This window comes from Rhinopithecus bieti, unplaced genomic scaffold (assembly GCF_001698545.2).
Source record: "Rhinopithecus bieti isolate Rb0 unplaced genomic scaffold, ASM169854v2 scaffold_10088, whole genome shotgun sequence".
Classification (NCBI taxonomy): Eukaryota; Metazoa; Chordata; class Mammalia; order Primates; family Cercopithecidae; genus Rhinopithecus; species Rhinopithecus bieti.
The window spans coordinates 856,776-877,679 of NW_016806409.1; the positions used below are offsets into that span (position 1 = coordinate 856,776).

At 51.3% G+C, this 20,904-nt stretch overlaps 1 protein-coding gene and 2 pseudogenes across 4 annotated transcripts in view; all 3 read left to right on the plus strand.

Moving 5' to 3' along the window:
• Nucleotides 1–15,906, plus strand: part of DBF4B (DBF4B-CDC7 kinase regulatory subunit) — a 43,281-nt gene extending 27,375 nt beyond the window's left edge. The window contains exons 9-14 of one of the 3 annotated variants that reach the window (XM_017876079.1): nucleotides 1,812–1,848; nucleotides 3,368–3,413; nucleotides 6,353–6,469; nucleotides 12,440–12,548; nucleotides 12,750–12,874; nucleotides 13,229–15,906. In XM_017876079.1, coding sequence (XP_017731568.1) covers nucleotides 1,812–1,848; nucleotides 3,368–3,413; nucleotides 6,353–6,469; nucleotides 12,440–12,548; nucleotides 12,750–12,874; nucleotides 13,229–13,466 — 672 coding nt within the window. In that variant the 3' untranslated portion in view covers nucleotides 13,467–15,906. The remainder of the gene's footprint in view (nucleotides 1–1,811; nucleotides 1,849–3,367; nucleotides 3,414–6,352; nucleotides 6,470–12,439; nucleotides 12,549–12,749; nucleotides 12,875–13,228) is intronic. The other 2 variants (XM_017876077.1, XM_017876078.1) reach the window with 2 other exon arrangements.
• Nucleotides 14,646–17,563, plus strand: LOC108532225 (protein DBF4 homolog B-like; annotated as a pseudogene). Its single transcript, XR_001886386.1, has 2 exons — nucleotides 14,646–14,667; nucleotides 15,901–17,563. The product of XR_001886386.1 is annotated as a protein DBF4 homolog B-like (transcript).
• Nucleotides 17,564–17,639: 76 nt separating this feature from the next.
• On the plus strand, nucleotides 17,640–19,715 carry LOC108532226 (protein DBF4 homolog B-like; annotated as a pseudogene).
• The last annotated feature ends 1,189 nt before the right edge of the window (nucleotides 19,716–20,904 follow it).

Here is a 20,904-nt window from a genome sequence, read left to right on the forward strand (position 1 = left end):
GCAGGAGAATCTTGAACCCAGGAGGCATGTTGCAGTGAGTTGTGATCGCACCACTGCACTCCAGCCTAGGCAATGGGTGAAATTCTGTCTCAAAAAAACTTAAAAAAAATAGTGAATGGAGCACTCAGACAGTGACACCCTCTCCACACCCTCTCCTCTAGGAGTGTTGGGGACGTTGCTGCTGTTAAATTTGTGTTGTTCAAAATTCAAAAGGGTATACAACAAAAAGTCTCTCCCTGCTCCAGCTTCTCAACCACTGGCCTCCCTTCCTAACAAACAGTGTGAAGAGTTTCTAGGACTCTATGCACATAGAAGCAAATATGTCAAAAATTCTCCCCTTCTATGTAGATGCACAACATTTTTACTTTAACTTAATCAGTTTTGTAGGCCAGGCACAGTGGCTCACGCCTGTAATCCCAGTACTTTGGGAGACCAAGGCGGGCAAATCACTTGAAGTCAGGAGACCAGTCTAGCCAACATGGTGAAACCCTGTCACTACTAAGACACAAAAATTAGCTAGGTGTGGTGGTGTACGCCTGTAATCCCAGCTACTTGGGAGGGTGAGGCAGGAGAATCGCTTGAACCTGGGAGACAGAAGTTGCAGTGAGCTGAGATTGCACCACTGCACTCCAGCCTGGGCAGCAGAGTGAGACTCTGTCTCAAAAGAAAGAAAAAAAATTAGTTTTGTAGATATCTGGCAGTGAAGTGAGTTTTGGATGTAATGTGCTGATATGCAAGGGAGTGTGAGAGGCTTCTTTGGATTGTGTTTGCCCTCAAGGTGTGGCCTAGAGGAGAATCTGAAACTTCTTAGGGCCCAGAGGCACAGGTGGTCATGGATCCACCATCATCCTGGCCCTCTAGCTAAAGCTGATTATTTTATTTTATATTTATTTACTTATTTTTCAGGTATACACCAGAAGATCCATTTACTCTTTTTTCTTTGTATTTTATTGATTTATTTTACTTTACCTTTTTTGTGAGACAGGGTCTGGCTCTGTCGTCCAGACTGGAGTGCAGTGGCGCCATCTCTGTTCACTGTAACCTCCGCCTACTGGGCTCAAACCATCCTCCCACCTGAGCCTCCCAAGTAGCTAGGACTACAGCATGTGCCACCATACCTCACTAATTTTTTTTTTTTTTTTTTTTTTTCAGAGATAGGGTCTCACTGTGCTGCCCAGGCTGGTCTCAAACTTGTAAGCTCAAGCAATCCACCTGCCTTGGCCTACCAAAATGTTGAAATTACAGGCGTGAGCCACCATGCCCAGCCTCCATTTACTTTTTAATATCAGCTTTGTTTGACCTTGGCTTAAACATTGAATTTGACCCACAGAATCAGAGTACACGAGATAGGACAGAGGAAAGCAAATGGCCATTGTCTTTATCCTAGTCCTATAGGGTACCTGGAACAGCATCAGTACTTAGAAAATAAAGCTACCATTTAGTGAGCATCTATTCTATGCAACATGCTATGAGATCGGTGGGTCCTCCTCACGTTGCAGGTGGCAGAGCTGCAGTTCACACCAGGCCTCTGGGACTCCGGAGTTCTTACTCTCTGCACTGTTCTGCACTCCCTGCACAGTCAGCTGCCATTAAGATTCACACACCGAGTGACCCTTATTCATCGTGTTGCCAAGGAGGGAGCCGTTGTGCCCAGGTCTGCTCCAGCTCAGGGCTTAAGAGTCTGGTTCTGCAAGCCTCTCAACAGCAGGAAGCAAAGTGGGACAGACTGGCAGCCACTTGGTTTATCAGGCCCAGTTCCTTGACCCCCGTGGCTTCCTCACATCCTTAACCTATTTTTCCTTTCCATTTAGGGAACATGTCCAGCAGCAGAGTCAAGAACACGGAAAGGTCAGTGTGGTAGCTTTTCCTCATCTAATTGCAATCCCTCCCTCCCTAAACACTTCCCCACGACTCCCTCTGTGGCAGCATCTGCTCACTTTTCTGTGGCAGCAAACGAGTCCAGGTTATCTTGCCCCTTTGTGGTTCCAGGGCCTGGGCCTCAGGTTTCTGGAGCAAGAGAGGCATGTCCAAGAGCAAGTCCAAAGCTGCTGGGCCGGGGCTTCTCCTTTAGAGCCAAGACCCCATGCAGACACTTTGGCTCCTGTGTCCTCTGGCTGTTTCCGTGCATCAATTGAGGTTCAGCATCCTTTTCCTTCTGATTCAGTAGCAGTTTGAGGGTGGGCAGTTTGACAGCTGCCTACCGTTTTCAGAACTGCCAAACTCCCTGAAACTGACAAACTGGCGGATTGATGGACTCTATCTCCTGGTTCCTCTTGGACAGCAGGAGAGTTTCTCCCCCTGGATGTTTCTCCCAAAGATGCTCTTTCAGTGGCATTTATTCATGCACAAGCAGGAGCTAAGAAAAGTCACTTGGCACCTCTCTCATGCTCAGAATTCAAGGAAGTCTGTAGGGGAATTGATTTTAATAACTGTCTCAGTTAATTAGAAAGACAAGAAATTGTCCCCAAAAAGTAATTAATGAGAGCTGTTGCTAAAGGAGAAAAGGCTGCTTTTTGCTTGGGTGCTACTGGTGGCCTCAAGCACAGTTGGGAGCTGTAAGGTGCCAGCGTCTTTGGGGAATTTGTGGCTGTCAGACAGGGGCCAGGCTTTCAGCTGCCTTGGCTGCACCTTCCACAGGACTCCTGGTCACTGTGGGTCCTGATGCCTAAGAGATTTTCTAAGCTATGCGAATAACTATCTAATAGGGGTGAATCTCTTAATCGACTCCAAATTCGTCTTCTCAGCACTCCTTTGCCCTGTTTTTTCAGGAACTATATTTCACCTGTGATATTTTTTCTACCATCCTGCTAATAAGACCACTAAACACTCTTTATCCCTCTTCCTGTCTGCTTACCCTCCAAATATCCCAGGGTCCTCCTGGAACATTCTGCTTGGGGAGTTGTTCTTAGGCCCCTCAGTATCCTGAGGCTCCAGGAGCAGAGGTCTAGGAAGGACCTGAGACTTTGTGGGAATGACCACCCCCACCCTGCTTTTAGCAGAAACCACCAGGGACTGGGTGTCTCCCAGCAAACCAGCCAAGTGTCTGATGGTGGTGGTATCTTTGGTTGGTCGATAGCCTCCAGAATCCACACACAGGAACTCCTGCATCCTGCTGTGGGAGGGCCCATCATCTAGGGCTTCAGTGTAACTACAGCCTATCTCCCAACTGATGCAACCTTTCTCCCAGGGATAGAGGCTGGGAATCTGAGTGAATGGAGAGCGCAGCCTGGGGTGGCATGATTTCCAGCTCTTGCAAGGCTCTTAGGCTTTGGCAGAGCCTCCTCTCTCTGAGCATTTCCTGCATGTGTGGTGCAGGCCCTGCACAGGGGCAGACAGATAGCTAATGTGTGCATTCTTCCCCTTTCAGTGGCCAGACTGAAGGCACCATTCCTCAAAATTGAAGATGAAAGCAGGTGAGTGGGACCTCCTCTCTCTGCTTGCCCCAGCTAGGCCTGCACAGAGGAGGGAGGAGGGAGGGGTGCTCAGGGGCCTCAAGCTAATGTGAAGACATGGAGCCCCTTAGCCCTGCACCTTCATCTTTCTGAGAAGCCACTCTCTCCCACTGTCATGGAGAAGTCGCACGCAAACCAGGAGGAGCCTCTGAGAGTGGCATTATACAGTGAATAGTCCTCTTGGAAATGAGTCAGAGGTTAATGATCCTGTGTGTGAATTACCTCCATTTAAAACTCTGCTCTGTGAGCTCATAGTGTCCCATGCAGGCTCATTATTGCAGCTCCTTTCCCCTTGGGTGTATGCTGACATTTCATGTCAAATCATTACTGACCCAGTCACGGTGCTAGTATAGTCCAAGACGTCATCTTGGCTGAAATGTGGGTGCTAGGGGTGGTATTGGGGATTCCCTTTTCAGGCCACCCTGTACTTGATAAAGCCTTTCTGTGTTGCTTTGAAAAATCCTTTTCTGGCTCATGTTATCCCCTGACAGCCCTGGGTGAAAAAAGCATGAGGAGAGTCTGTCTCTTCCTAATGGGGAAAACTGAGGTCAGAGAAAGGAAGGGACTTGTGTACAGCCACCTTGCTAATAAACTGCAGCCCGAGGCTAGAATCCAGGTGTCCTGCCTGCCCTGTCTTGTGTTTTCTCTGTCCACCATTATGGCCTCTTCTTCCCTGGAGCAGGAGGGTCCCATTGACATTGTTGACCTGATGAGCTATTAGCAGCCATGTTGGTTATCACTGAATCTTCAGTAAGTACAAGATCAAAAGTCTATGTGAATCTATAATTTTCTCAAAGTTTAAAATTTAAAAAAAAAAATTTTTTTCCGAAAAGACATTTTCAGACTAAATAAATTTATTGTTTGTTTATTTATTTATTTATTTATTTTTTGAGACGGAGTCTCACTCTGTCGCCCAGGCTGGAGTGCAGTAGTGTGATCTCAGCTCACTGCCTCCTGGGTTCACGCCATTCTCCTGCCTCAGCCTCCCGAGTAGCCGGGACTACAGGCGCCCACCACCGCGCATGGCTAATTTTTTGTATTTTTAGTGAAGACGGGGTTTCACCGTGTTAGCCAGGATGGTCTCAATCTCCTGACCTTGTGATCCACCCGCCTCGGCCTCCCAAACTGCTGGGATTACAGGCGTGAGCCACTGCGCCCGGCCCAGACTAAATAAATTGTTTAAAGGAAATAAGTCCGTGTATATCCAGCAGAGACTACTTAGCACAGAATTGTCTGTGTGACTCAGTCAGGGAAGGGCAGGGCAGCTGAGACCAGCCCTAGGAGCCTGGCATGCCTGCCCATACTCCAGACAAGCCCAGGGTCCCTTCTCAGCACCTGCAGACAGTGCAGTGCTGGCTTTGATGGCCCAAAGGCAAGTGGAGAGAACAACAGGATGGTACAGAGGTGCTCCCTTCCAGTTCCAGTGGGATGGAGTGTGTGTTCATCCCCAGCCCCTTCACACCTATTTAAATGTAGGCAATCATGACACATATGCAGCGACTGAGAGGCACTGTTACAGCCTCAGTATCTGCACTGCACATGGCGGGCACAGGTATATCACTGTCACCAGAGGGGGGTAAATAATGTGTGTGTTCCTGGCATTATAGGCCAGAGAGAAGATCCAACTGGAGCTGAGATTTCTTGTGATTTTTTTTTTTTTTTTTTTTTGAGACAGAGTCTCACTCTGTCGCCTAGGCTGGAGTGCAGTGGCGCAATCTCGGCTTACTGCAACCCTTCCCTCCCAGTTTCAAGCGATTCTTCTGCCTCCCACGTAGCTGGGACTAAAGGTGTTCACCATCATGCCCAGCTAATTTTTGTATTTTTTGTAGAGACGGGGTTTGGCCATGTTGGTCAGGCTGGTCATGAACTGGCCTCAGGTGATCCGCCTGCCTCGACCTCCCAAAGTGCTGGAATTACAGGTGGGAGCCGCAGTACCCAGCCTCTTGTGATTTTTTTGTGTGCTGTTTTGAAGCAGGTGTCTTCAAAGCCTATTAGGCCTATTAGCCTGCCCATCCTCAAGTTTTAAGCCCCCTAAGCAGAAACAAAACAGCATTGAAGAAGAAAGGAACACACCAGGGTTGTGAGGGGCACCCCCTTCTCCTTAAGGGTTCGGGAAGACTTATTTGTTAATTCACTGCTGAGCTACAACACTCTTACCCTGCTCCCTGAGAACCCCTGGCCTGCACTGTTTACCCCAGAGCATGGACCACTGCAACCAAACATGGTGCGCCCAGCAGTTACCTCACTCAGCAGGGTTTGCGAAGTATACACAGATCACTTCTGTCTCTGCAAGTCTCTTGAATGTTTGCAACTTCAGGCACACTGCCAGAACCACTCAGTCCAGGTCTGACTATCCAGAACCTTCACTGTGCCTGTCTTCTCTGGTCAGAACACCAGCCCTCAGATGGTTCTAAGGACCAGCAAGAACGCTTCACAGAACAGGGAAATAACTGTTCTGATTTAAACATGCTTCCATTTAGAATCTGCCAGGCTAGAGTCCTCAAAGATTGTTGTAGGGTCAAGAAACAATGGGAAGGTGGGGAAAAGTAGATTGGGGGTCTGGAGATGTGGCTTCTGATCTGACTTTGGCCGCTTAACTATTTGTGAGCCCTTGAGCAAGTCACAGAACCTCTTGGGCTTCGTTTCCTTAGATATAGGATAAACCCAGAGGGTGCTTATAGGATTTCAGGGAGGCAGTGGTATGAGTTTGAAAAGTAGACAGGGAGAACATGCGTATTAATTTAACCTAGAAAGGCTGATGAGTTTTGTTACAGAATTTAAAAGATGTGGAGGTGAGAGTCCACTTTATCAGGGCTGGAATTCTAGGGCATTGGGCGAGGCCCCCTCCTCAGCCTTTACCTTCCCCATTGTAGTCAAAGTGGAAGTTTTCTCTGTTGCAGGAAGTTTCGTCCTTTCCATCATCAGTTTAAATCCTTTCCTGAAATTTCTTTTCTTGGACCCAAAGATGTAAGTCCCTTTGAAGCCCTGACGACCCTGGGCAGCATGCACCATACCAGGTGGGTCTTTCTGGTTCCTGAGTACCAAGGGCTGGTTACAGGCCAAAGTCCTCCCTATTGGGGGCCTGCTGGTCAGATTTGGGAATGGCCATGTGTTTGCTCCTTAGGCAAAGTCTATTCTGGGAATGTAGCCCAGAGAACAGAGAGTAGGAGCATTCATCCATTTTATTTTGTGTTCTTCATCCGTACTGAAGAATTTAACTTGAAGAAGAAAGGGAGGTGCTAGGGTTGTAAGGGGCACCCCTTTCTCCTTAAGAGTCCAAGAAGACTTATTTGTTAATTCACTGCTGAGTCACAGCACTCTTTACCCTGTCCGCCCAGAACCCCTGGCCTGCACTGTTTCCCCCAGAGCATGGACCATTGCAACCAAACATGGTGTGCTCGGCAGGGTTTACCGAGTATACACAGAGGACAATAGACCACTTTCTCAAACTCATATCTATAGACCACCATCATCAAGAGTCCCCTGAGGTCTCATTAAAAATGCAAGTTCTAGCTGGGCACAATGGGTGATGCCTGTAATCTCAGCACTTTGAGATGCCAAAGTGGGAGGATCACGTGAGGCCAGGAGTTTGAAACCAACTTGGGCACACAAACATAGCAAGACCCTGTCTCTACAAAAAAGAAAAGTAAAAAAATTATGAGTCGGGCAGAGAGGCTCATGCCCGTAATTCCAGCACTTTGGGAGGACAAGGTGGGCGGATCACTTGAGGTCAGGAGTTTGAGGCAAGCCTGGCCAATATGGTAAAACCCCATCTCTCCTAAAAATGCCAAAAAAAAAGAATTAGCTGGGCATGGTGGTGCACACCTGTAATCCTAGCTACTCGGGAGGCTGAAGCAGGAGAATCGCTTGAACCCGGCAGGCAGAGGTTGTAGTGAGCTGAGATCGCGCCACTGCACTCCAGCCTGGGCGATGGAGCGAGACCCGTTTTCAAAAAAAAAAAAAATTAGTCGAGTGTGATGACAAGTGCCTGTAGTCCCACTTACTCAGATGGCTAAGGCAGGACGATCATTTGAGCCCAGGAGTTCAAGGTTGCAGTAAGCTATGGTTGTGCCACTGCACTCCAGCCTGGGTGACAGAGTGAAACCTGATGCAGGGTCCTGAACTCCACTCCACATCTATAGAGTCAAAATCTCTGATGATGGAGCCCCAAAAGCTGCATTTTACAAGCTCCCAGGTGATTTTAGTGAATATCAAAGTTTAAACTGGTTGGGCCAAATGTCAGGAATAACTAAGGGGCAGGGCGGGAGAGAAGATCACTGCATTACGTGACTCATGGCTTGTGGGCTTGTTAATATGTCTACTCTGCAGAGGTTTGAGAATTTGAACCCTCATTAACCAAAGTAGAGAAGGAATTCAGCCCAGGGGATGGGTAAGATGCCTTCTCAGACCCTTTCTAACCTCTGGGCTATGGGGTTATAGACCAGGAGAGAACAGAGCGGACTCTTAGCCCTAGAGTTCCTGGGGCCAAGGAGGGTCTGTGGTTTCCATCTGACAAAGGCTGTGGGTCAGAAAATAGTACAAATAAGAGGGGAAAAATTAAGGGAATGTGGCAGTAGATGAAGTGGGAGAAAGGAGGGAAAGAGGTGAGGTTAAGTCCCAATATAAGGGATACCAGGAAGAGCCAGTCAGAAGGTGACCCAGGCTTGGCGCTGGTAGTGATGCTAGGCCTGGGATGGCCTTGGGATCACAGAGGAGCTAAGAGGCTTTAAAGGGAAGATGAAGCAATGAAGCTTTGGTATCTGCATGTGAGGAGCCTAGGCAGGGGGTTGGCCCTGGTAGCACATCAGAGTTCCAGACGTGTGTGTGTATGTGTGTGGAAAATCTGTGTAGGAAGAAGTGTTTAAATTTTTACTTTTTTTTTTTTTTTTTTGAGACGGAGTCTCGCTCTGTGGCCCAGGCTGGGGTGCAGTGGCCGGATCTCGGCTCACTGCAAGCTCCGCCTCCCGGGTTTACGCCATTCTCCTGCCTCAGCCTCCCGCATAGCTGGGACTACAGGCGCCCGCCACCTCGCCCAGCTAGTTTTTTGTATTTTTTTAGTAGAGACAGGGTTTCACCGTGTTCGCCAGGATGGTCTCGATCTCCTGACCTCGTGATCCGCCCGTCTCGGCCTCCCAAAGTGCTTGGATTACAGGCTTGAGCCACCGTGCCCGGCCATGATTCTTTATGTAAGAAGAGGGAACAAAGGATACACATGTACTTGTGTATCTATGAACTATTTCTGAAGATAGACCATGCCTGTAATCCCAGCACTTTGGGAGGCCAAGGGGGAATGATCACTTTGAGGCCAGGAGTTCGAGACCAGCCTGGGCAACATAATGAGACCACCATCTCTATTTTTATATTTTTAAAAAATCTGGCCAGACACAGTGGCTTATACCTGTAATCCCAGCACCTTGGGAGGCCAAGGCAAGTGGATCACTTGAGCCCACGAGTTTGAGACCAGCCTGAGCAACATGGTAAAACCCCACCTCTACTAAAAATACAAAAATTAGCCAGGCATGGTGGTGCAAGCCTGTAGTCTCAGCTACTCGGGAGGCTGAGGCTGGGGAATTACTTAAGCATGGGAAGCGGAGGTTGCAGTGAGCCAAGGTGTGGTACCTCTGCACAACAGCCTGGGTGACAGAGTGAGACCCTGTCTCAAAAAAAAAAAAAAAAAATTGTGTTCCCTTTTATGGCTGCAGGGTATTCCATTATTCCATTATATGGAATGTATTTACTGTATTTTATTTAACCAGTCTGTTATTCATGGATGCTTAGATTAGCTCCAATGAAAATCATGTTCAGAGTAAATTTGCAATTTTGAACAATTGTATTTGTGGAGTAAATTCCTAAAGATAGAAATATTGGGTCAAAAGATATATGCATTTATAATTTTGGTAAATTCAGCCAAATGGCTTTTCATGGAGGAGATACCAACTTACATGTTACCTGCACTGCATGAGAGAGGCTGTTTCCCATCCCCTCGCCTCATGCTGTGACTGGCAGATATGTTGACCTCCAGTATAACAGATTAAAAACTGTATCTCAGTATAATTATAATTTTTGTTTTTTCTTACTATGAATGAGGCTAAGTATGTTTGCGTATGTTTGGTTGTCTGAGTCTCTTTTTACGTGAACCTTCTTTATATACTTTGCCCATTTTTAATTGGGGTTATTGATCACTTTAATGATTTGTAAAGAGCCCTTCTCCTGTTAGAAAAATGAGCTCTTTGTCATTAGTTGTAAATATTTTCTTTTCTCTGCTCACTGTAACCTCCACCTCCCAGGCTCAGGCGATCCTCCTATCTCAGCCTCCCAAGTAACTGGGACTACTGGTGCGCACCACCAGTCCTGGCTAATTTTTATATTTTTTGTAGAGGTGGGGTTTCACCATGTTGCCCAGGCTGGTCTCTAACTCCTAGGCCCAAGCGATCCTCCCACTTTGACTTCCCAAAATGCAGGGATTGTAAGCGTGAGCGACCGTACCTGGCAGTTGTAAATAAATCAATATATATATATATTTTTTTTTATAAGTCAGCAGAGAAGTTGTAAATACTTTTAAAAGACAACAAAACCCCAAGTTTGTGGTTTGTCTTTTAACTTTGCTGTATTAGTCCATTTTCATACTGCTATACAGACCTGTTTGAGACTGGATAATCTGTAAAGGAAAGAGGTTTAATAGACTCACAGTTCAGCATGGCTGGGGAGGCCTCAGGAAACTTACAATCATGGTAGAAGGCAAAGGGGAATCAAGGCACCTTCTGCACAATGTGGCAGGAAGGAGAAGTGCTGAGCGAAGCGGAAAGAGCCCCTTATAAAACCATCACATCTCATGAGAACTAAGTATCATGAGAACAGCATGGGGGGAACCACCCCCATGATTCAGTTACCTCCACCTGATCTCTCCATTGACACTTGGGGATTATAGGGGTTACATTCAATATGAGATTTGAGTGGGGACACAAAGCCTAACCATATCATTTGCTAATGATTCTTTGCCATGCATATATTTTAAAGTTGTATATAGTTGAATTTATGAGTTTTTATGTATATCTTCTGGGTTTTGTGTCATACTTAGGAAGTCTTTAAAAGGAGTGTTTTGAGGCCGGGTGCGGTGGCTCAAGCCTGTAATCCCAGCACTTTGGGAGGCCGAGACGGGTGGATCACAAGGTCAGGAGATCGAGACCATCCTGGCTAACACGGTGAAACCCCGTATCTACTAAAAAACACACAAAAAAAATAGCCGGGGGGCAGGTGGCGGGAGGCCTGTAGTCCCAGCACTTCGGGAGGCTGAGGCAGGAAGAAATGGCATGAACCCGGGAGGCGGGAAGCTTGCAGTCGAGCTTGAGGATCTGGCCAGTTGCATTCAGCTTTGGGTGACAAGAGCGAGACTCTGTCTCAAAAAAAAAAAAAAAAAAAAAAAGAAAAAGAAAAAAAAAAAAAAAGGGAGTGTTTTGGATTTGCCGAGTTTGCTGGATAGCCAGATAGAAATGCCCTTTAGTGGCCGGGTGCAGTGGCTCAAGCCTGTAATCCTAGCACTTTGGGAGGCCAAGACGGGCAGATCACGAGGTCAGGAGATCGAGATCATCCTAGCTAACACGGTGAAACCCCGTCTCTACTAAAAAATACAAAAAAAAAACTAGCCGGGCGCGGTGGCGGGTGCCTGTGGTCCCAGCTATTCGGGAGGCTGAGGCAGGAGAATGGCGTGAACCCGGGAGGCGGAGCTTGCAGTGAGCCTAGATCCGGCCACTGCACTCCAGCCTGGGCGACAGAGCGAGACTCCGTCTCAAAAAAAAAAAAAAAGAAATGCCCTTTAGTTGTTAGAAATATGGGGCTGATACTCAGATAAGAAGTCAGGTTTGGCCGGATATTGTGGCTCAGTCCATAATCCCAGCATTTTGGGAGGCTGAGGCGGGTGGATCACCTGAGGTCAGGAGTTTGAGATCAGCCTGGCCAGTGTGGCGAAACCCTGTCTCTGCTAAAAATACAAAGAAAAAAAAATTAGCTGGGCCTGGTGGTGTGTGCCTGTAATCCCAGCTATTTGGGAAGCTGAGACAAAAGAATCACTTGAACCCAGGAGGTGGAGGTTGCAGTGAGCTGAAATTGTGCTGCTGCACTCCAGCCTGGGGGTGACAGAGCGGGACTCCATCTAAAAAAAAAAGTCAGGCTTGAGGAAGGTTTGAAAGTCCTAGTGGACAGTGAGGACAACTGTGAGAGACACAAGGCAGCATGAGGGAAGGGACAGACTGAACCAAGCTGGGGAGACATTCAGAGTGGAAAAGAAGAGCAGTCCCTTCACTGTGGTTGAGACCTTTTCCCCTTCATCTTTCAGGTCTCATGAATGTGGGTGTAGGTTTGAGCACAGAGTTGGAATTCCTACAAGGGATTCTTGCTGCTGCTATCACCACCCCATCCTCACCTGTGGTTTAAGAGGACGGAGATGGCCGGGAGTGGTGGCTCACGCCTGTAATCCAAGCACTTTGGGAGGCCAAGGCAGGCAGATCACCTGAGGTCAGGAGTTCGAGACCAGCCTGGCCAACATGGTGAAACCCCATCTATACTGAAAATACAAAAATTAGCTGGGCGTGGTGGTGTGTGCCTATAATCCCAGCTATTTGGGAGGCTGAGGCAGGAGAATGGCTTGAGCCCAGGAGGCGAAGGTTGCAGGGAGCTGAGATCACACCACTGCACTCCAGCCTGGGTGACTAAGCTAGACTCTGTCTCAAAAAAAAAAAAAAAAAGAGAAGGACAGAGATAAGACAGGCTGCCCACAGGGAGGTCTCCAGATGTCTTCTTCCTTGTTCCTCTCTTGCCATTCTTAGATGATTGGTACCAAGCTCAGGGAAGGCCCGCCTTCCGGTGCCTGCCCAGCCCCTTGGCCATCTCAGTCCTTCCCCTCCTTGACCTAGGCTCCAGGCCCTAAGTAGTGGCTCCTCCCCCAAGAGCCCCAGCAGTAACCATTTTGCTGCACTATGTACCCTCCCCAGAGAATCCAAGGATGGAGAGCCAAGACTGCGATCAGCTGCCCGCACCATGCCCAGGAGGAAGAAAGGCTACTGCGAGTGCTGCCAAGAGACCTTCGAGGAGCTCCATGTGGTGAGCCCCTTCCCCACTAAGCAGCTGCTCCCAGAGTGCCTTGAGGGATCCTGCTCACTGGGGATGAGTCCTTCCTGTGCAATCTCCACGCTGCTGTGGCTGTGTCCTCCAGGGCCATAGCATGGGCTGAGAGGTCAGCTTCCATGTCCCCCTCCCCCCAGGCCTCATGTAATGCCCTGTCCTCCTCTCGCCCCCTGGTAGCATCTTCAGAGTGCCCAGCACCAGGGCTTTGCCCTAGAAGCCCATCCATATGCAGAAGTAGACAGGATCATTGCCCAGCTCAGCCACAGCTTTGTAGACATCCCTTTCCAGGCCGGCCTCCCCAGGTGAGTGCCATGCTGGCAAGCATAACTGCGTCTGCAATCTCCTCTGTTGCCCTCTGGGTGGGAAGAGACCCTCAGGTTGGTGGCTGCTGGGACCAGACTGTGATGTTTTCCTCTTTTCTCACCTTCCTTTCCCCTCATCCTCAGTCCTGTTTGTTTTGGGGGTGGCCAAAAAAAAATTAAAAGACCTCCATTTGTGGCTTCAGTTGATGAAGACTAGACCCAGACCAGACTGTGGCTCCCTTCCTACCCCACGGGCTTTGACGTGGATGATAAGCAATTCTGGCCAGGAAGCAGGGGGGTAGTTCTTGGGCCTCTCCTAGATAGGTGAAGAGTAAAGTCTTTCTCCCTCTGTAGAAGTCACCACCAGAAGGAAGGACTGCATGGGGTTTGGTGGGAATTCCAGGGCCTTCTGAGCTCCGCTTCCCCTTGCTGCCAGCAAGGCAGACCCTCTCCCACCTGGAGCTATGGCTTCACCTCTCACCCCAAATCTCCACCTCAAGCTCAACTCGCACAGCCAGGAACTGCACTGCTTTCTTCAGCTGCCAAAGGGCACAGCCTCCTCTGTGAAGTCATGAAATGGAATAGCCTCTAACCTATTCCTCTGGCCAGCCCCAACCACAGGCCACAGAGCCAAGAGAAGGGCACACAGTGCTAACTGCTGCGGCAAGTTCAGACCCAAACAGGAGGACTTTCACACAGGGCCTCAGAGAAGGCAGCTATCTTGGCGCATGAACCGCCAGCTGTGGCGGCTCTCCCTGTGCCCTCAGCCCTGGCCCAGGCCTGCTGTGAAGTTGAAACCTGCAGCTCACTGGGTATTTCTGTCCCAACAGGTGGTCAGGTTCCCCAGCTTCTGACTGTGACCCTCTCTGTCCTGAGACTCTGCACCCCCGCCAGCCCTCCCATCCCAGGGCAGCATCTCCCAGGATAAGGAAGGAAGACAGCTGCCAGGTGTCAGGTGTCCCAAAGCAGGATGGGACAGTGAACAGCACGCAGGCACCAGCTGAATGTGCAGGCACTGGTGAGGTACCTGGACCTATAGCAAGCTGCCAGGACCTGAGGGGGTTATTTGATGTGTTTATGGACACCCCAGAGACACCGGTGTCTAGGAACCCTGCTTGCCAATGCCTGCTGCCTAGCTCTGGTTTTATGGAACTCTCCTCTGGCCCAGACCTGGCACTTGTTGGCCACAAGCGCAAGGTTCAGTTCCCCAATGGCAATGCTGAGAAGAGAGTGGGGGCCTCCTGGCCACAGGCTTCATTTTTTGTCCCAATAGCACCCAACCCCTGTGGCACCAGGACAACTGGTGGCAAGCATCTTCCCTGTCTTCCCCTTCCAGGCCATGAGTCCAGGCTCCTCACCTCCCTCTAGCCCTTGTGCCACTCACAGACCTGCCTCTCTCTCCCAGACCCCTTTCCCTGGCAGCCCACAGACAGACCAGCAGAGTTCTGGGCCACACAGCCCCACCGGCCGGGGGAAGGATGGCCCCCAGGGCCTGAGGATTCTGAGTGTGCAACCCCTGGCCCTGTATCCCAGGAGGCTGGCCAGCTCCCCAGCTGCCTCACAGCTCCAGGCCGGCCATCAGCCCCCCTGCACTCAGCTACCAGTGTGCAGCCCTCAGGAGCACCTGCAGAGAGCAGGTCTACCTCCCTCCTGCAGCCCCTGCCAGCCAGTGCAGGAGCCAGCTGTTCCTGATGCCTCTGGGCCCCCCAGCCTCTCCAGGTGCCCTGTTGCCCTGTCTCCCAGCCCTGGTCCCAACCCCGGCCCCAGCCCCATGCCGGCAGAGAGCTGCTCCTGTGAGTCCCCAAGGTGTTTGGCTCTTCACGGAGCCAGGCAGCTCCAGATTGAAGGGCCACAGATACAATTTATTCCCCTGCTGCGTGCTGCACACCCGGCCAGGGCCGGCCAGGACACAGGAGGGTCAGAGCCCCAGGACTTCCCCAAAAGAGCCAGAAGGGGGCCCGGGCCTGGCCTTTGAAGTCCAGCAAGCAGCTGTCACGCTGGGTGTTTCTGTCCCTTGGAGCTAACAGAGCCAGCCCTCCCACTGGCCAGGTCTTTGGGAGAGAATCTGGACTGGGGGCTGCCCTCTCCTACCCCCACCTCCTGCCATGTTCCTGACCAGGCAGAGTCCACAGTGGGCTTGCCCAGCTGAGACTGGCCACCCACGCCAGGAGACAGAGGCAAAGTTGGCATGGGGAGGGACCACAAAGGAGCTGGGGCAGCAGGAGTCCTGGCCTGGCTTCCTGGCCCTCCGCAGGCCCTTGCCTCTCTACAGAGCCGCGGGTTAGCTGTTGTTGTGCTCCACCCCCAACCCCGACCTCCTTTCCCACGAGCATGTGGCCGCTCCTGCTTTCCAAAATGCCTGTGTTTATCCCCTCCCCCAGCCCCCCACGCTCCCGCACACAGATCCTCAGGAACATATGAAGCAGAGGAGGGGCTCGAGCTGCGCCACTCACAGAGCTCCCTCCCCCAGGCACTTAGTTGGGGCCCAGCACTGACCTTTCCCCTGAGCCCAGGACGTGGCCACAGCCCCTCTGGGACCCCTCTTGGCCCTTCTCTGCCTCCTCAGCTTGAGCTGCCTGCCCAGAGTTCGGCTGTTCCGGGGCCAGTGTGTCACCTGCCAACTTCCACATCACCCTCCTCCCTCGTTCCCTCCTCTCCTTCCCCAAGGACCTCCCCCCATTTCTGGCGGCCAAGCCATTAATCTGGAGACAGAAATGGGTTTGCTATCGATTCTCTGGCCACTTTTTCTTTCATTATAATTTGTACTGTGGTTCTTCTCACCCTTCTCTGTGTCCGTGGGTTTGTCTCTTTAAATGTTGAAGCTCCCGGAAGCCTGGTGCTATTCTGTATCTCCTTTCAAAGGAAGAAGAGGGGACCCAGCTGTGGGTGAGGACTCAAGTTATTAGTTTGGAAATAGAGCACCTTTGTGTACAGCCCACCTTAGAGGTCATGTTACCCCCTTCCTGTTAAATTTTACAATTAATTTTGGTTCAGGAAATGTAAATAAATTTGTTAATAACAAATAGCAAAGAGATGGGGCTGGAATGCCGTATGTCGGTCCTTGATCTGCCATCCAGTGACCCAAGGCAGGGCTGCAGGCCAGGAGCGATGGACAGAATCACTAGATGGTGGGATGGGACCTCCTGCAAGTCACACACGTGTGAGTGCCACAACCCTCCTGCCGGCCTTGCCCAAGGGCTAAGGGCTCCAGGGAGCAGGGCTGCCTCTGTCCCTGCCCAGCCTCCTTTACCCAGTCTCATCTGGTCACTTACTTGGCTCTGCTGCCTGGGGAGTGGTTGCCAGCAGAGGACATGCCCCTCCATCCCTCCCAAGAAAACTCCTTTGCCCTGATGGAGATTCCTGCTAAGGGCCCACTCCTCTTCCCTGAAGCCAGACCGTGGTTTATGTCTGGGTGCTGCTGGGTTCATCCCTTTCCTTTTGTGACATGGGGTTGCCTCATTCCTCATGACACCACCCCTCTGCATGAGGAAGTTTCCTCTCGCCCCTGTCTCAGACTTTGATACCTTTACCTGCTGCTCACACAAAGCCCGTCGTGCTGGGTTCGGGTGCCCTCATTGTCAGCTGCCCAGGACCCATTCCCCGAACCTCACATCCAGGTACTCTTGCCTTCCCCTCCTATCTCAGTGATCATGACCTTGGACATCTCTGCCAGGCCAAACTCCAAGGCTGGAATGCTTCTCAGCCGTTTCTCCATTGCGGCTTCCTGGCTGTAGATTCAGGTTAGAGGTGAACCCAGAATACCTGAGACCTGACCCAGGACGGATGGGTGCTGCTTGATGTGAATGAGGTCCCGCAGTGGCTCCTTGGCGTGAGCACTGCTCAGACTCCTTTCCACTCCAGCCCCCTTTCCACATCCCCCTCCTGCACCAGATGACTTTTACTCAGACCCAGTGGACACTGCTTCATCTTGCAGTCAGTCCCTTTTCAACATGTTTCTGTTTCTTTCTGAAGAGGTGTCCTCCCTCCACAAGTCACACTGTCTGTCCCTGGCCCTCCAGCCCACCTTGCCAACCACCCTTGTTGGTTTCCTTCTCAGACTTGCCACCTCTCCCTTCTGCCCCAAAATGCCATGCTCCTCTCCTGGAAACCACTTGAGTTGATTCAGTAAATCAACTTCAAATACTTGAAGACTCCCACCTTCTGTTCTCTGGCTCCTTCCTGCAGTCTATACCTACCGCCTCCTCTTCACCTCCTTCCCTTCCACACTTCCTTCCTGGGTAGCTCTGCCTGAAGCATTCCACTAGGATCATCTATTCCAAGGTCATGGACGGCTACTGATGACCAAAGTTGGTTCCTTTTCTCCTTTCTTTCCTCCTTGAAGCCTGGCTCCCTTGGTCCCAGCAGCCCCTCAGTGGCCTGGTTCTCCTGTCCCCCTGCCTTTCCTCACCATTGCCCATTCCCTCATTTGTTCATTCAGCACAGACCTTGCTGTCTGCCCTGAGTCAGCTCCGAGACACCTGAAGAGCCCTCCAGCCCTAACTGCTTTCCTCAGACTAGGTCCCGAGGCCTTTGTTCTTGCCTCTTCTTGCTGAGCCTTTCCCTTCTCCGCAGATGTGACCAATTGGTAGCTCCACCCTAACTTCCTTCTGCTGGGTGGAATGCAGGAGCTGCTGTCCCCAAGTCACACTGTGACCTCAGAAAAATGCCTCTATTACTCGGGCCTCAGTTTCCTGGGCCCCCCAGCCTCTCCAGGTGCCCTGTTGCCCTGTCTCCCAGCCCTGGTCCCAACCCCGGCCCCAGCCCCATGCCGGCAGAGAGCTGCTCCTGTGAGTCCCCAAGGTGTTTGGCTCTTCACGGAGCCAGGCAGCTCCAGATTGAAGGGCCACAGATACAATTTATTCCCCTGCTGCGTGCTGCACACCCGGCCAGGGCCGGCCAGGACACAGGAGGGTCAGAGCCCCAGGACTTCCCCAAAAGAGCCAGAAGGGGCCCGGGCCTGGCCTTTGAAGTCCAGCAAGCAGCTGTCACGCTGGGTGTTTCTGTCCCTTGGAGCTAACAGAGCCAGCCCTCCCACTGGCCAGGTCTTTGGGAGAGAATCTGGACTGGGGCTGCCCTCTCCTACCCCACCTCCTGCCATGTTCCTGACCAGGCAGAGTCCACAGTGGGCTTGCCCAGCTGAGACTGGCCACCCACGCCAGGAGACAGAGGCAAAGTTGGCATGGGGAGGGACCACAAAGGAGCTGGGGCAGCAGGAGTCCTGGCCTGGCTTCCTGGCCCTCCGCAGGCCCTTGCCTCTCTACAGAGCCGCGGGTTAGCTGTTGTTGTGCTCCACCCCAACCCCGACCTCCTTTCCCACGAGCATGTGGCCGCTCCTGCTTTCCAAAATGCCTGTGTTTATCCCCTCCCCAGCCCCCCACGCTCCCGCACACAGATCCTCAGGAACATATGAAGCAGAGGAGGGGCTCGAGCTGCGCCACTCACAGAGCTCCCTCCCCAGGCACTTAGTTGGGGCCCAGCACTGACCTTTCCCCTGAGCCCAGGACGTGGCCACAGCCCCTCTGGGACCCCTCTTGGCCCTTCTCTGCCTCCTCAGCTTGAGCTGCCTGCCCAGAGTTCGGCTGTTCCGGGGCCAGTGTGTCACCTGCCAACTTCCACATCACCCTCCTCCCTCGTTCCCTCCTCTCCTTCCCCAAGGACCTCCCCCCATTTCTGGCGGCCAAGCCATTAATCTGGAGACAGAAATGGGTTTGCTATCGATTCTCTGGCCACTTTTCTTTCATTATAATTTGTACTGTGGTTCTTCTCACCCTTCTCTGTGTCCGTGGGTTTGTCTCTTTAAATGTTGAAGCTCCCGGAAGCCTGGTGCTATTCTGTATCTCCTTTCAAAGGAAGAAGAGGGGACCCAGCTGTGGGTGAGGACTCAAGTTATTAGTTTGGAAATAGAGCACCTTTGTGTACAGCCCACCTTAGAGGTCATGTTACCCCTTCCTGTTAAATTTTACAATTAATTTTGGTTCAGGAAATGTAAATAAATTTGTTAATAACAAATAGCAAAGAGATGGGGCTGGAATGCCGTATGTCGGTCCTTGATCTGCCATCCAGTGACCCAAGGCAGGGCTGCAGGCCAGGAGCGATGGACAGAATCACTAGATGGTGGGATGGGACCTCCTGCAAGTCACACACGTGTGAGTGCCACAACCCTCCTGCCGGCCTTGCCCAAGGGCTAAGGGCTCCAGGGAGCAGGGCTGCCTCTGTCCCTGCCCAGCCTCCTTTACCCAGTCTCATCTGGTCACTTACTTGGCTCTGCTGCCTGGGGAGTGGTTGCCAGCAGAGGACATGCCCCTCCATCCCTCCCAAGAAAACTCCTTTGCCCTGATGGAGATTCCTGCTAAGGGCCCACTCCTCTTCCCTGAAGCCAGACCGTGGTTTATGTCTGGGTGCTGCTGGGTTCATCCCTTTCCTTTTGTGACATGGGGTTGCCTCATTCCTCATGACACCACCCCTCTGCATGAGGAAGTTTCCTCTCGCCCCTGTCTCAGACTTTGATACCTTTACCTGCTGCTCACACAAAGCCCGTCGTGCTGGGTTCGGGTGCCCTCATTGTCAGCTGCCCAGGACCCATTCCCCGAACCTCACATCCAGGTACTCTTGCCTTCCCCTCCTATCTCAGTGATCATGACCTTGGACATCTCTGCCAGGCCAAACTCCAAGGCTGGAATGCTTCTCAGCCGTTTCTCCATTGCGGCTTCCTGGCTGTAGATTCAGGTTAGAGGTGAACCCAGAATACCTGAGACCTGACCCAGGACGGATGGGTGCTGCTTGATGTGAATGAGGTCCCGCAGTGGCTCCTTGGCGTGAGCACTGCTCAGACTCCTTTCCACTCCAGCCCCTTTCCACATCCCCTCCTGCACCAGATGACTTTTACTCAGACCCAGTGGACACTGCTTCATCTTGCAGTCAGTCCCTTTTCAACATGTTTCTGTTTCTTTCTGAAGAGGTGTCCTCCCTCCACAAGTCACACTGTCTGTCCCTGGCCCTCCAGCCCACCTTGCCAACCACCCTTGTTGGTTTCCTTCTCAGACTTGCCACCTCTCCCTTCTGCCCCAAAATGCCATGCTCCTCTCCTGGAAACCACTTGAGTTGATTCAGTAAATCAACTTCAAATACTTGAAGACTCCCACCTTCTGTTCTCTGGCTCCTTCCTGCAGTCTATACCTACCGCCTCCTCTTCACCTCCTTCCCTTCCACACTTCCTTCCTGGGTAGCTCTGCCTGAAGCATTCCACTAGGATCATCTATTCCAAGGTCATGGACGGCTACTGATGACCAAAGTTGGTTCCTTTTCTCCTTTCTTTCCTCCTTGAAGCCTGGCTCCCTTGGTCCCAGCAGCCCCTCAGTGGCCTGGTTCTCCTGTCCCCTGCCTTTCCTCACCATTGCCCATTCCCTCATTTGTTCATTCAGCACAGACCTTGCTGTCTGCCCTGAGTCAGCTCCGAGACACCTGAAGAGCCCTCCAGCCCTAACTGCTTTCCTCAGACTAGGTCCCGAGGCCTTTGTTCTTGCCTCTTCTTGCTGAGCCTTTCCCTTCTCCGCAGATGTGACCAATTGGTAGCTCCACCCTAACTTCCTTCTGCTGGGTGGAATGCAGGAGCTGCTGTCCCCAAGTCACACTGTGACCTCAGAAAAATGCCTCTATTACTCGGGCCTCAGTTTCCTCGTCTTTAAGGGGCTTGGATGAGATTATTTCAGGGCCCTTTCCTATAATAAAATACTGTGACCACCAGCAAATCTTTTATGTCCTTCCCTGTCCTGCCACCAGCAGGAATGCTACATACCTGAGAATTCCTCCTCGTCCTGCACCTTGGCTCCCCTTCCCAGGGGAGTTTCAGCTGTGCCCAGCTCAAACTGTTTTCTTGATCTAAAAAATGGAGGTAATCTAGGCTGGACACGGTGGCTCACGCCTGTAATCCCAGCACTTTGGGAGGCTGAGGCGGGTGGATCATTTGAGGTCAGGAGTTCGAGACCAGCCTGGCCAAGGTATTGAAACCGCATCTCTACTAAAAATACAAA